General features: G+C 42.4%; 1 protein-coding gene across 7 annotated transcripts in view; it reads left to right on the top strand.

Annotated features, from left to right (window-relative positions):
- The window catches only part of ATP6V0A1 (ATPase H+ transporting V0 subunit a1), a 172,109-nt gene that overhangs the window by 23,511 nt on the left and 133,238 nt on the right, over positions 1 to 15,360 (top strand). For 6 of the 7 annotated variants that reach the window (XM_089668779.1, XM_089668777.1, XM_089668780.1 and 3 more), the window contains exons 2-3: positions 8,279 to 8,421; positions 11,606 to 11,684. In XM_089668779.1, the coding sequence (XP_089524905.1) occupies positions 8,305 to 8,421; positions 11,606 to 11,684 (196 nt within the window). In that variant the 5' untranslated portion in view covers positions 8,279 to 8,304. Of the gene's footprint in view, positions 1 to 7,806; positions 7,924 to 8,278; positions 8,422 to 11,605; positions 11,685 to 15,360 lie in introns of all 7 variants that reach the window. The other variant, XM_089668774.1, reaches the window with a different exon arrangement.

The following is a 15,360-nucleotide window of genomic DNA, read 5'->3' as shown; positions in this document are numbered from 1 at the left end:
AGTGTCCTTGATTTGTCATGTGAGCTGACTTTGGCAGAATAATGCAGGCCATAGATGGGGAGAAAAACGGCAGATTTTTGGCCGATTAACGAACTATCTGTCGGTCTAAAAAAACTTACCTGACCACCAATTATTACGAAAATCGGCCGATTAATGAGTAACCTATAACGGGAAATGATGTCATTTTGTGGCCTTTGTGATCCTTTTTCGGAAAACGATCGTTCGTTTTTGACCATCAATGAGGATAAAGTCGGGCGTTTTTCGAAAATTTTCCAACATCACCGATAATCTGAAAGTCCAAAATACACGAAAAACGGCCGACAAAATCGTCCACTAACGATAAGATAATCGGCCGGTTTTATTTTCGGACGAAAAATCGGCCGTTTTTCTCCCCATCTATGGCCTGCATTAGTCTACATTCACAAGGCCTGCACACAGCCTGCAAAGAATCAATAGATTCTTACCTGCTGTTCTAAACGACGCTTTTAGAACCGCTGCAGTGTTTTACTGGATAGTGCCAGGTGCTCATCAACTTAGTTTCACATTGCCAGGCACCTGATAGGAGACTGAAATCATAAGGGTAGCCTCGCTTGTATCACCTGCTCGAGCATCCTTGGAGTAAACCATATGGTGCCAAGAGACAAGTGGATTGCAAAACCTTGGGACTGGAGATACTGACTAGGAAGATCAGCAGAGCATACAGTTAGAAGTGTCAGTCAAAGGATCAGCAGAACCAAGATGGAAATTAGCAAAACCTAAAGGGGAACTCTGGTAGGCTGCAGGTTCAGATCCATCAATGATCCCATCAGGCAGGCAGCAGAGATACGTATTGACAACTGTAGGTGATTATAGAGGAGTGCAGAGCTGGTACTACCCTGTTTCCCCGAAAATAAGACCTACCCCGAAAATAAGACCTAGTACTACTTTTGGGAATTGTTAAAATATAAGACCTACCTTGAAAAAAAAACCTAGTTGTGATCAGGGCTTTTTTTCAGCCAGAACGTGGCGGAATACTGTTCCGCCACCTCCGGCACTGGCCCTGTGCACACCAATATCTACTGTCTCTTATAAACAAAGAAACGCAGCTTTTGTGCTTGCAAGTTGCAATCCCTCTTGTAAGTGACAGCACCATCCACTCCCACAGAACTTCCCTACCTCTGTACTCACTGTGGGACAGGGAAGGAACAGATATCTGCAGGTGCAGTATGCAGTGTGTGTAGGGGTGGGGCAGCTCATCCTGCAGCCTAATGCATGGAAGCCAATGCCCCAGGGGTGATCACCGGCCAGTGGGGAAGTGGTGGAGCGGTGAGTAAGTGCACTTGGTGCACTGTGTGGAAAGATAGGACCTAAAACGGGAGTTACTATAGAGAGGGGCCGGCTGCTGACAGCTGTGTTTTTTGTAAAGCTAGCTAACCATATGAGGGAAGTGGAGGAAGATGGGGGGATGTGCAAAGGTGAGCTGCAGTCAGATGTTGCAGAGGTATATTTACAGGTGAGTTGCAGACATGGTGCATAGGTGAGCTGCAGCTGGGGGGGTGTAGAGGTGAGCTGAGTTTCAACCCACCTCTGCAAACCCAAGGCTACATCTCTGCTCTGCACCTCCTGTCCAAAGCTTGCCCCTGTAGCCTCAGCCACAGCTCACCTCTGCATCCCCTGTCCACAACTCACCCCTGCACCCTGTCTGTGGCTCATCTCTGCACCCTGTTTGAGACTCGCCTGTCAATTCACCTCTGCAACACCTGACTGCAACTCACAACTGTCATCAGCTGGCCCTCTCTATAGTAACTCTCATCCACAACTGCCTGTCAATTCACCTCTGCACTCCCGTCCAAACTGTGCATTAAAAAATAAGACCTACCCTGAAAATAAGACCTAGTGTGTTTTATTGAGCCAAAAAAAATATAAGACCGTGTCTTATTTTCGGGGAAACACGGTAGGTGATTGCGTAGAACAGAATCAGAGATGGTAGCGGAGTCACAAAGAGAGCTGGGGTCAGCAATTAGCAGGCAGTGCAGTACAAGATCACAAGCTAAACTGAATCAAGGTCATGAATGAAGCTGAGATTCAGTAACGGAAGAGCCAGGACAGTAACTGTAATCTTGTACAGGACTCAGGTCAAATCATGAAGAACAAGCTGAAGACCATTCAGCACCGACACTAAGCTAGAGTATCCCTTAATTAGGCCATCTGGCACAACACTGAATGTAGGCATGCACATTGCAAAGCACATGAATAGACAAGCGCACCGGTGCATGCCTGGCCACGACTTTAGGCCCCTTTCACATGAGTGGAAAGATCGGATCCTCCTGTCCGTTTTTTTTCAAGCGGATCCGATTGGATGCTCCATTGCTCTCTCTGGAGTAACAGATGTAAACGGACATGTGTCCGTTTTATACCAGCCTGGATCCAATCTGATCCTGTGCTAAAAACAGACAGAGGGGATCCGTTGGGATCAGATGACAGCCCATAGAGGCCAGCAGGCTGTGTACGTGTCCGCTTTGCATAAGCGGAGTGGACACAGACCTGTCATCTGCTTGCTCAGTGGGGATAGGTGGGCATATCCCCTGCTGAGCAAGTGAATCTGCTGACAGGTCCGCCCCATGTGAAGAGCCTTACTGTATGTGCAGAGCTGTGACTAAAGATGTGTGCATGTTTAGCAAGCTGGCTAAATGGAATTCCCTGATACATAGGGTTTGATTTACTAAAACTGCAAAATCTGATCCATCTGTGCATGGTAGCCATTCAGCTTGTACAATTAAGCTTTGACAAAAAAAAAACTGGAAGCTGATTGGTTTCTATGAACAGCTGCACCAGATTTTGCACTCTCCCGATTTTAGAAAAAAAAACCCCATTGCCTGGAATTGAACTTCAGGTAAGAATGTAAAATGTATTTTAATTGATGATGCCCCTTCATACAGTTATTTATGCACTTTTTTAAGAACTTTGGTATAAAATGTCTTAATCAAAGAGGACCTTCACTGAATAGATGCCTTGGGCATCATTGCACTCCTCTCCCTCCACAAAGACAGCAAAAAGTATTTATTTCTTTTTTTTAACTTTTCAGTCCATCTCATTCACCATTTTCACCCATGCAAGAATGACATCTTACTCTCTCCTGAAGCAATCTGACATATAAATGGCACGTATTTTATTTATTACAGGTACTTACACTATATTGTCAAAAGTATTGGGATGCCTGCCTTTACACGCACATGAACTTTAATGGCATCCCAGACTTGGTCCATAGGGTTCATTATTGAGTTGGCCCACCCTTTGCAGCTACAACAGCTTCAACTCTTCTGGGAAGGCTGGCCACAAGGTTTAGGAGTGTGTCTATGGGAATGTTTGACCATTCTTCCAGAAGCGCATTTTTGAGGTCAGGTATTGCTTGCAGTCTCCGCTCTAATTCATCCCAAAGGTGTTCTGTCGGTTTGAGGTCAGGACTCTGTGCAGGCCAGTCAAGTTCCTCCACTCTAAACTTGCTCATCCATGTTTTTATGGACCTTGCTTTGTGCACTGATGTTGGAAGGGGCCATCCCAAAACTGTTCCCACAAAGTTGGGAGCATGAAATTGTTCCAAGTCTCTTGGTATGCTGACGCCTTAAGAGTTCCCTTCACTGGAGCCAAGCCCAACCCCACACCAAAATCCCCCCTCCACCAAACTGTACACTTGGCTCAATGCAGTCAGACAAGAACCGTTCTCCTGGCAACTGCCAAACCCACATACGTCCATTGTACTGCCAGACAGAGAAGCGTGATTGGTCACTCTAGAGAACACGTCTCCACTGCTCTGGAGTCCAGTGGCGGCGTGGTTTACACCACTGTATCAGCCGCTTTGCAGTGCACTTGGTGATGCAAGGCTTGGATGCAGCTGCTTGGCCATGGAAACCCATTCAATGAAGCTCTCTCTGCACTTTTGTTGTGCTAATCTGAAGGCCCCACAAAGTTTGGGGGGTCTTCAGCTATTGTCTCTGCAGACAGTTGACAAGTGCGCTTCAGCATGCGCTGACCCCACTCTGTCATCTTACGTGACCTACCACTTCATGGCTGAGTCGCTGTTTTTCACATTTTGCTTCCACTTTGTTATAATACCACTAACAGTTGATCGTGAAATATTTAGTAGCAAGGAAATTTCACAGCTGGCCTTCTTGCACAGGTGGCAACCTATCACAGTACCACTCTTGAATTCGTGTAGCTCCTGAGACCGACCCATTCTTTAACAATGTTTGGAGAAACAGTCTGCATGCCTAGGTGCTTGATTGTATACACCTGTGGCCATGGAGGTGATTGGAACGCCTGAATTCAATGATTTGGAGGGGTGTCCTAATACTTCTGGCAACATAGTGTATATAGCGATGTCAATTTTATGCAGCACATAATGTCCATTCACATCAATCCCTGCCCTCAAGGAGTTTACAATCTAAGGTCTCTAACTTACTTTCACACATACTAGGGCTAATTTAGACAGGAACCAATTGACCTACCAGCATGTCTTTGGAGTGCAGGAGGAAACCCACGCAGGCACAGAAGAATATTCAAACTCCATGTAGGTAGTGCCGTGATTGGGATTCAAACCGATAACCCTAATGCTGCTAGGTGGAAGTGCAACCACTTAGCCACTGTGCTGCATGAACAGGACACACAACAGCCTCACGTCATCAGGGGGTGTCAGTTTGAACTTGGAAGAGGAAGCCAAGCTCCCAATGACATCAGAGAAGAAAATGATGCTGAGACCTACAGTGGATATAAAAAGTCTACACACCCGTTAAAATGTCATGTTTCTGTGATGTAAAAAAATTAGACAAAGATTAATCATTTCCGAACTTTTTCCACCTTAATGTGACCTATAAACTGTACAATTCAATTGAAAAGCAAACTGAAATCTTTTTTTTTTTGGGGGGGGGGGGGGGGGGGGAGTAAACCTAAAATAATGTGGTTGCTTAAGTGTACACAACCTCTTATAACTGGGGATGTAGCTGTGTTGAGAATTAAGCAATTACATTCAAAATCATGTTAAATAGGAGTCGGTACACACCTGCCATCATTTTTAAAGTGCCTCTGCTTAACCCCAAATAAAGTTCAGCTGTTCTAGTAGGTCTTTCCTGACATTTTCTCAGTCGCATCCTACAGCAAAAGCCATGGTCGGTCTGCATAGAGGGATCTCATTCTTAAGTTATCAGTCAGAAGGGTACAAAATAATTTCCAAGGCATTAGATATGCTCCACTGTAACACAGTAAAGACAGTCAACTTCAAGTAGAGAAAATACGGCGCAACAGTGACATTACCAGGAACTGGACGTCCCTCCAAAATTGATGAAAAGAAGAGAAGAAAACTGGTTTTGGAGGCTGCTAAGAGGCCTACAGCAACATTAAAGGAGCTGCAGGAATATCTGGCAAGTACTGGCTGTGTGGTACATGTGACAAATCTCCCATATGCTTAATTTGTCTGGGCTATGGGGCAGAGTGGCAAGACGGAAGCCTTTTCTTACGAAGAAAAACATCCAAGCCCGGCTAAAGTCATCTGATGTCTCCCAGAAGCATGTGGGAAAATGTATTATGGTCTGGTGAAACCAAGGTTGAACTTTTTGGCCATAATTCCAAAAGATATGTTTGGCTCACAAACACTGCACATCACCAAAAGAACACCATACCAACAGTAAAGCATGGTGGTGGCAGCATCATGCTTTGGGGCTGTGTTTCTTCAGCTGGAACTGGGGCCTTAGTCAAGAAAGAGAGGAAATTATGAACAGTTCCAAATACCAGTCAATATTGGCACAAAACCTTCAGGCTTCTGCTAAAAAGCTGAACATTAAGAGGAACTTCATCTTTCAACATGACAACGACCCAAAACATGCATGCAAATCAACAAATGAATGGCTTCACCAGAAGATGATTAAAGTTTTGGAATGGCCCAGCCAGAGCCCAGACCTGAATCCGATCAAAAATCTTTGGGGTGATCTGAAGAGGGCTGTGCACAGGAGATGCCCTCGCAATCTGACAGATTTGGAGTGTTTTTGCAAGGAAGAGTGGGCAAATATTGCCAAGTCAAGATGTGCCATGCTGATAGGCTCATACCCAAAAAGACTGGAGTGCTGGAATAAAATTAAAAGGTGTTTCAACAAAGTATTGGTTTAAGGGTGTGCACACTTGTGCAACCATATTTTAGTTTTTTAATTTACTTCCCTCCATCTAAAAGATTTCAGTTTGTTGTTCAATTGAGTTATACAGTTTATAGGTTACATTAAAGGTGGAAAAAGTTCTGAAATGATTTATCTTAGCCTCATTTTGTTTACATCACCGAAACCTGACATTTTAACTGGGGTGTGTAGACATTTTTATATCCATTGTAGGTTGTGTCACCTGAGCAGCAGGTCACAGCAGGACAATGCTGGATTCTCTGGGCAGGTGAGTATGTAAATCAAAAACAACTCGGCATAACAGGTAAGTGGGAAAGGAATGGGTTAAAAAAAAAAAAAGCATGGGGGAGAGTGAATGCCTGTACATGGTTAGTTAGAAAAATATTGACCATATAACTACTTTCATATTTCATACACCCACTTTGCTGATATTTATTTTCATGTAGCACACTGCTTGGTTCTGTTTATTAATTTAAGGGATACAGTTTGATTTAGTGTCGTCTGGGTGTAAAATCTGATAGGTTTGATGTACTGTAGGGGTCCTTTGTGGGAAGAATTTGATATTCTGTTGACTGTTAGTTTGGTTAAGTCAACAATAAGACAATAAAACAAGTCTTTGTTCATCTAGCCAAATCTATCTGTACCACAGTCATCGCTCCATGGGTGCAAGTATTACTGTAACAGGCAAAAAAGTTAAACAATCTCTTTTTCAAGTCTGAACTACTTATGAGGTTTCTGTTTTTGTTTGTGCTTTTTCTTTTTACTGAAAATGAACTTTAAAGAGAACCTATTAGGATTTTACCAAAGAACACAGCACTTGAAGCTGCCTTTTTTCTGGAGTGGCGATTGTTTCAGATCCAATGTTTGATGCTTCAGACATGTGCTTTGTCCAGGAACAGGCATTACTTATGTAAGAGCTGGTGGCTATGACAGATAACAGCTGTCCCACCAGATTCCCTTTAGGGTCATTTGTACTGTTGCGTTGTAGTACAAGCGGCAATTGACAATACATGCGTTGGTGTGATGTGTTGCCATTTTATCCTGAATGGAACCCCAGTGCAAGTAGATATGTGATGATCCATCAATCCACTAACCTTTTATTTATTTATTTTAGGTACTTATATAGCACAGTCAATTTACACAGCGCTTCACATATATATATATATTGTGCATTCACATCTGTCCCTAACCCTAAAGGGGCGTACAATCTAAGGTCCTTAACTCACATTCATACATACACATACTAGGGCCAATTTAGACAGGATCCAATTAACCTATCAGCATGTCTTTGGAGTGTAGGAGGAAACCGGAGTACCCTGAGGAAACCCACGCAGGCACAGGGAGAACATGCAAACTCCAGGCAGGTGGTGCCGTGGTTTGGATTCGAACCAACGACCTTAGTACTGCCAGGTGGTAGTGCTAACCACTTAGCCACTGTGATGACCTTTTGTAGCATATTATTTTTTTATGAAGCAAAAAATTAAACCTTGGTAATTGTACCACTCCATAGATTATTTGAATCTCAGCTGAGTTTTGAACCATCTATGGGCAGGCTGATTGTACCCAGTTCAATTGTACAACTTGGGTACAACCAGCATGTTGGCTTGTTCATGTGATTTATTTCCAGAGGCTATAGCTGCTACCAATAATCGCTGTGTTCTCCTTTCAGAGACTGCTCCCGCCCCACTCCCCTGGTGGGTTGAACACAATAGCTGCACGGGAGGGATTCCTCCATCAACACTGACTGTGAAAGAAAATCGCATGGTCTATAGCTGCCTTTACCAAGGTCACTGTGCCTTATCACAATCTGATTGATCTACTTATGGTTTTAATCCAATGCATTGTTTTTACTTGTTTTACTTGTCTGCTGATGACGTGAGTGCCTGCAGACTCTCGGTCCATTGTATTAATACCTAGGGATTGTCACTTTTCTGTGTTTAGATTGTGCTCCATGTTTGTTCACCATTTTTCATTTTTGATGGTGCGAGGGCTCCTGCTTTTCAAGTATAAGTAGGGAAACCACAAGAAAGGGTCAATTTTTTTTTTTTTAGTCAAATCTGGAAACCCTTTTTTTTAGAATTGCATCCTAATACTGTGGTTCAGCAAAACTTGCATAGTCATGTAAATTGTTTCCTTTTTAGGATAAGCAGCAGACAAATCTTTAAAGATGGGGGAACTTTTCAGGAGTGAAGAGATGACACTGGCACAGCTTTTTCTCCAGTCTGAAGCTGCCTACTGTTGTGTCAGTGAACTGGGCGAGCTGGGAAAAGTGCAGTTCCGAGATGTAAGTATTTTTTAATCAGTTGTTCTAATCAGAAAAAAACTTTTTATAATGTAAAAGCTTCATAATTGCCTTTTTGTTATGCCCTCTACACAATGACTTGTCTTTAAAAAAAAAAAAAAAAAGGAACAGCTCTCAATAGTCAATTGATGCTTCACACTACTTTGGAATATGTAAAGGAAAAACATTTCCTGTTACTCATAGTGATGAGTGATAAATTGCTTTTATTGTCATTGTGCTTGCTAGGAGGATGATCTTAAATGAAAAGCTTTATTGGGAGAAAAGTATTTTTCATGCAATAAAATGCTGTCATCCTGTTGGTGAACTTCAAAAGCCCGTGAGATATAAATGGGTTTCCAGTTGTAGGTATGTGAAAAGTGTTATACTATGTCCACTGCTGAAATGGAAATAAAGTTTAATTTGTCTATTTAAACAAGTCATCACTCCGTTGTCAAAAACTGGTAATGGGAGGAAGTCGCAGCTCCAGACAACGTGAATCCTTGTCACCATGCATAACATCTGTAGCTGCTTAGTTGATTTCTGTGTAGTCCTAATAATCAGCCAATTAACATGTTTCAATGCAGCTTTTCAGGATCATAGTCATGGTTTTGAGCTGCCAAATAAAGCCCTTTTTAGTTTTCAACATTTTGAAACCATTCCTAGGACATTTTGATGTTTGTCTTGGTGTATCTCAGCCAGCCATGTTTAAAGTGATACTAAAGCTAAACACATTTTTTTTACCTTTAGTACATTCCTTGTGTTAAGGTAAATGTTTTATATTCATCTGTCCTCTCCCTTCCCTGTGTGAAGAGGAAGAGAGGGCAGAATAAATCCAATACTGTGCATGGCGGCATCTAATCTCCCTTCTCTTCCTCTTCACACAGGACTCAGAACAGCAGCAGGAGCTATTGGCTCCTGCTGCTGTCAATCAAATGCAGTGAGGAGGAAGTGGGGGCAAGGCTAAGCCCGGGAGCAAGCGAACACCGTGTGCCCCTATAGCAAACGGCTTGCTATGGAGATACACGTTTAAAAGGAGGAGCCAAGATTGCCGCCCTGAGAAGAGGAGGATTGCGGCTGCTCTGTGCAATACCACTGCACAGAGCAGATGAGTATAACATGTTTTAATAGGTGTGGTTTTTTTTTTTTTTTTTTTTTTTTTTTTCCTTTTTATTAAAATAATAAAGTACCTTTTGTGTCCCAAATATGTTACAGTATCTCCTGAGTTGGTCTCTACAACTATATATATTTATATAAAAAAAGATATATACTTTAGATACATTGATAAAGGATTCAACTTCTGGCAGCTTTTAAATGTTATCTTTGTCCCCACTGGGGATAATTCTCCTCACTCAGTTATTTCTACAACAAGTTGCCTGGTCAAAGGCAAACTTCTACAGTAGAGACACAAAAATTACATACAGAAAATTTTTTTTAGTTTTTAATAGCTTCACTCTGTTTCTTTAAAATACTCCGTACATATAGTCCCCATAAATACTTTTACCTTTTTTTTTTTTTTAGCATCATATTCAGATGCACTGAGTTTAGAGTCAACAAGGGTAAAACTGGGTATTCACATTTTTTCCTTTCAATTACCAGGTTGAAAGAAAAAAAAAAAATATGTGTGATGCGGGGATCTCTCCTGCTAAGGTATTGTACTCTGATGGGGGGGGATTTCCCTTACCCCCCCCAATCAGATTACACTGATCAGCGCTCGCAGAAATTGGCTGCAAGTGCTGATCAAATACTGGTTTTAAAGCAAGACTGTTTGACAGTAGCAGGTTGTTAGACCGACTTCTGGTGAACAGACAACGGTACACGTACTAAAATTGTGTGAACATTCAGCGCAGTCATACTACAAGTGTTAATTTAATCCCAGACCGATAAGTTATTTAAAATGCTGCTAAATGTAAAAAATATTATTCCTGCTCAACCGGCCAACTTTTAGTATGTGTTTACCAAGCTTAAGTAATGATCAGACTACATAATGAAAGTCTTTGCCCTCTCTGGGAAACACACATTTAAAAGTTGCTTGAGGATGTGCTCTTTCACACTGCCTTAGACAGAACAGTAGTACAGTGGGAGCACTGCAGGGAACCATGGGAGATCTAATTTTGCAATTAGCAAGAAGCTGGAGAAGGATGTTCGTTATAAATAAATTGTTTCACTGATATCAGTAGATGTAACATTCAACGCTTTCAGTATGTATTTTTCTGTTCTGCTTCCTTCTATTTTTTTCTAAAATATAGTGCACTCAGATTATGCAGACCCCCTTCACATTTTTCAGTTTTGTTAATCTGAAGCCTGATACTACTTTTGCAAGCTCCAAGCGGACTTTAAAGTGTTTTGCACTGAATAAAGGATTCCATCTAGCCATTCTGCGACAAAGCCCAAATCGGTGCAGGGCTGCAGTGATGGTTTTCCTTCTGGAACTTTGTCCCATCTCCACACAGGATCACTAGAGCCCAGTCAGAGTGACCATCGGGTTCTTGGTCACCTCTCATACTAAGGCCTTTATCCCCCTGATTGCTCAGTTTGGCTGGGCGAACTGCCTTTGGAAGAGTTCTGGTTGTGCTAGACTTCTTCCATTTGAGAATTATGGAAGCCACTGTGACCTTGTGATCTTGGGAACCTTCAGTGCAGTACAATTTTTTTTTTTTTTGTAGCCTTCCCCAGATCTGTGCCTTGTAGTAATCCTGTCTCTGAGTTCTGGAGGCAGCTCCATTGACCTTGTGGAGTTTGCTCTTATACACTATGCAATGTCATCTGTGAGGCCTTTTATAGAGAGGTGTGTGACTTTCCAAATCATGTCCAATCAATTTAATTTAGCACAGGAGGACTCCAATCAAGGTGTAGAAACATCTCAGCAACAATCAAGAAAAATGGGAGGCACCTGAACTAAATTTCAAGTGTTGTTGAAAAGGGTCTGAATACTTATACCAATGTGATATTTCAGTCTTTCCCTCTTCATAAATTTGAAAACATTTATCAAATTCTGTTTTCACTTTGTCATTATGGGGTGCCGAGCGTAGATTAATGAGAACAAAAAATTAAGTTAAAATGTAGTATCAGACTGCAACATAAAATTGAAAAAGTGAAGGAGTCTGAATATTTTATGAATGCATTGCATATTAACTTTAAGATCTGTTTTCTCCATGTCATATTTTTTTTTTTTTTTAATTTTTGTCAGTTGAATCCTGATGTCAATGTTTTCCAAAGGAAATTTGTCAATGAGGTTAGAAGATGCGAAGAAATGGATCGAAAATTACGTAAGTTTTAGATCTGTTTGGCTTTTCCTAAGTACAGAGGGACCACTCTAACTACCTAACCACCCTGCTTCTTTAATGGCAGCAATAATAGTGTACTCTGGCCTTGTACACTAAAATTACTAAATTCCTTGGCACATAGCCCTAGTAAACAATATTGTGCACTTATCCATTCCATTCTGATAATCTGAGATCTCTGCCGCAAATACAGTCATGGCCGAAATTGTTGGCACCCTTGATATTTTTCCTGAAAATCAAGTATTTCACACAAAAAAGGTATTGCATTAACACATGTTTTGCTATACACATGTTTATTCCCTTTGTATGTATTGGAACAAATATAAAACAGAGGCAGAAAAGCAAATATGACATAATGTCACACAAAACCCCAAAAATGGGCTGGACAAAAGTATTGGCACCCTTAACTTAATATTTGGTTGCACACCCTTTGGAAAACATAACTGAAATCAGTCGCTTCCTATAACCATCAATAAGCTTCTGACACCTCTCACCCGGAATTTTGGACCACTCTTCCTTTGCAAACAGCTCCAGGTCTCTCTTATTGGAAGGACACCTTTTCCCAACAGCAATTTTAAGATCTCTCCACAGGTGTTCAATGGGATTTAGATCTGGGCTCATTGCTGGCCACTTCAGAACTCTCCAGCGCTTCTTTGCCATCCATTTCTGAGTGCTTTTTGACGTATGTTTGGGGTCATTGTCCTGCTGGAAGACCCAGGATCTTGGACGCAAACCCAGCTTTCTGACACTGGGCCCTACAGTGCGACCCAAAATCCTTTGGTAATCCTCAGATTTCATGATGCCTTGCACACAGTCAAGGCACCCAGTGCCAGAGGCAGCAAAACAACCCCAAAACATCATTGAACCTCCACCATATTTTACCGTAGGTACTGTGTTTTGTTCTTTGTAGGCCTCATTCCGTTTTCGGTAAACAGTAGAATGATGTGCTTTACCGAAAAGCTCTATCTTGGTCTCATCTGTCCACAAGACGTTTTCCCAGAAGGCTTTTGGCTTACTCAAGTACATTTTGGCAAACTGTAGTCTTGCTTTTTTATGTCTCTGTGTCAGCAGTGGGGTCCTCCTGGGTCTCCTGCCATAGCGTTTCATTTCATTTAAATGTCGACGGATAGTTCGCGCTGACACTGATGCTCCCTGAGCCTGCAGGACAGCTTGAATGTCTTTGGAACATGTTTGGGGCTGCTTATCCACCATCCGGACTATTCTGCGTTGCAATCTTTCATCAATTTTCCTCATCCGTCCACGACCAGGGAGATTAGCTACAGTGCCATGGGTTGCAAACTTCTTGATAATGTTGCGCACTGTGGACAAAGGCAAATCTAGTTCTCTGGAGATGGACTTGTAACCTTGAGATTGTTGATATTTTGCCACAATTTTGGTTCTCAGGTCCTCAGACAGTTCTCGTCTCCTCTTTCTGTTGTCCATGCTTAGTGTGGCACAGACAGACACACAATGCAAAGGTTAAGTGAACGTCTCTCCTTTTTATCTGCTTTCAGGTGTGATTTCTATATTGCCCACACCTGTTACTTGCCCCAGGTGAGTTTACAGGAGCATCACATGCTTGTAACATTCTTATTTATCCGCAGTTGTGAAAGGGTGCCAATACTTTTGTCCAGCCCATTTTTGGAGGTTTGTGTGACATTATGTCGAATTTGCTTTCTTTCCTCCCTTTTTTTGTTTTGTCCCAATACACACAAAGGGAATAAACATGTGTATAGCAAAACATGTGTTAATGCAATACGTTTCGTGAGAAATACATGATTTCCTGGAGAAATATCAAGGGTGCCAACAATTTCGGCCATGACTGTAGATCAGTTGCCTCCTCTTTATTGCCTAGTAGGACTGAAGAAAGTTATTAAACTGTTTTATTTAGCCGACACAATTGTCCAACCAGCAGTGATGTATTTATTCCTTGTGCTGCCCTAGGCAACACTAAAATTGGGGGCTCCCCACAGCCCCAGTATTTGAGCAGCATTGACAAGGATCAAATTGTAATGGCTAGACGGCTGGGTGGGAGCATCTCCAGAACGGCAGATCTTGTGGGATGTGTGCAGCAGTCAGGACCTACCAAAAGTGGTTCTAAAGAAGGAAAACTGGTGACAAGGTCATGGGCAGCCAAAGTGCATTGATGCACAAGGGGAGCGAAGACTGACTCACGTACTCCAATCCACTACAAAAGCTACTGTAGCTCAAATTGCTGAAAATGTTACTGCTGGTTCCAATTGAGAGCTGTCAGAACACACCGTGCATTGCAGTTTGTTGCATTTATGGCTGCGTAGCCACAGACCAATCAGGGTGCCCATGGGGATCCGTGTCCACAGCCAAAAATGCCTACAGTGAGCATCAGATATGGACCATGGAGCAATGAAAGGTGCTGACTTGACCTCCAATTTCTCCTGATTTAAATCCAATGGAGTATCTGTGTTGGAAAAAACAAGTCCGATACATGGAGGCCCAACCTTGCAACTTACAGGACTTAAAGGATCTGCTACTGACGGCTTGGTGCCAGGTACCACAGCATACCTTCAGAGGAAAGGGAAAACATTACAAGTAAGCATTTTAAATGCTTAATTTTATGTACCTATACCTGCAATTATTTAGATTAGTGACAAGGGTCTCTTTAAACTGCATGTAGACCCTAAATGTATTTTTGAGTGGGTTTGGGATCCAGTTTTCTTAGAGACATTGTCGTCATCAAGCACTTTTCAAGCTGCTCACATAAAAGTGTTTTTTTTTTTTTGTTTTTTTTTATAAGACCGCATCAGCAAGTGTAAATTGTAAACTATTACTTTTTGTCAATGTAGCTTTCTTCAATGTGATAATTCTGTTCAGCCCTCACTTTGCTCTCTGCCCCCTCCTGGCCCAACATGGAATTTGGCTGCTGCCTGTGAAGGCTCCAGTGCTGTGAATGATAGCAAGGACCGCTCTGAGATTTCATTGCCTGTACTAAGGAACTGAACTCGCTGCTGTCACTGATAATGTGCAGGCACTCTCCCAAATGCACCTTCAGGCGTTGGAAACAGGCTGCAGCTGAACACTTGGTGACATCAGAGCCAGTACAGGCATACTACACAAAGCCTCTGACACTCAAAGTTTACGAGGGTGAAGAAACCACAGAAACACAATGAATTGCGTTACCAAGGGCAGCATCAGTGAATTCCAGTTTCAAACATTTTATGTATGTAAGCAGTCTGAAAAGTGTTACCAGATGACCCTATATCTTTTAGCTAATCCTTTTTTTTTTTTTTTTTTTTTTTTCTGAAATCTACTGCAAAATCTTTTGCCTGTAGAACCTAACCCTAACAGGACTACCTTTTGCAGGCTGAGAGTGCTAAGCCCCTACCTCATAATTTCCAGCAATATTGTCAGCCTGCCATTTCTTCTCCTTCATGGCATCCGGCGGCATATTTACTGCAAGGCAAACAAGGCATTTGCCTTGGGCAGCAATTTTTAGGGGGGCAGCACCACCTCTGGAAGAAGTGGCTGGGACGGGGACCTGGTGAGGAGGCTGCACGCTGCTGGAGGGGATGGTTGGCTGTTTCTTGTGCAGGTTAATTCTGGGGGGGGGGGGGGCACTGCTAGTGGGGGGCGCTCGATTCTTGTGTTGCCTAGGGCACAGGAAATGAATACACCACTGGTGGCA

Source organism: Staurois parvus, unplaced genomic scaffold (assembly GCF_062004578.1).
Source record: "Staurois parvus isolate SC_StPar_1 unplaced genomic scaffold, SC_StPar_1.0 ptg000063l, whole genome shotgun sequence".
Lineage (NCBI taxonomy): Eukaryota > Metazoa > Chordata > Amphibia > Anura > Ranidae > Staurois > Staurois parvus.
Note: the sequence above shows the minus strand (reverse complement) of the source record. Positions and strands in the feature narration are given on the sequence as shown.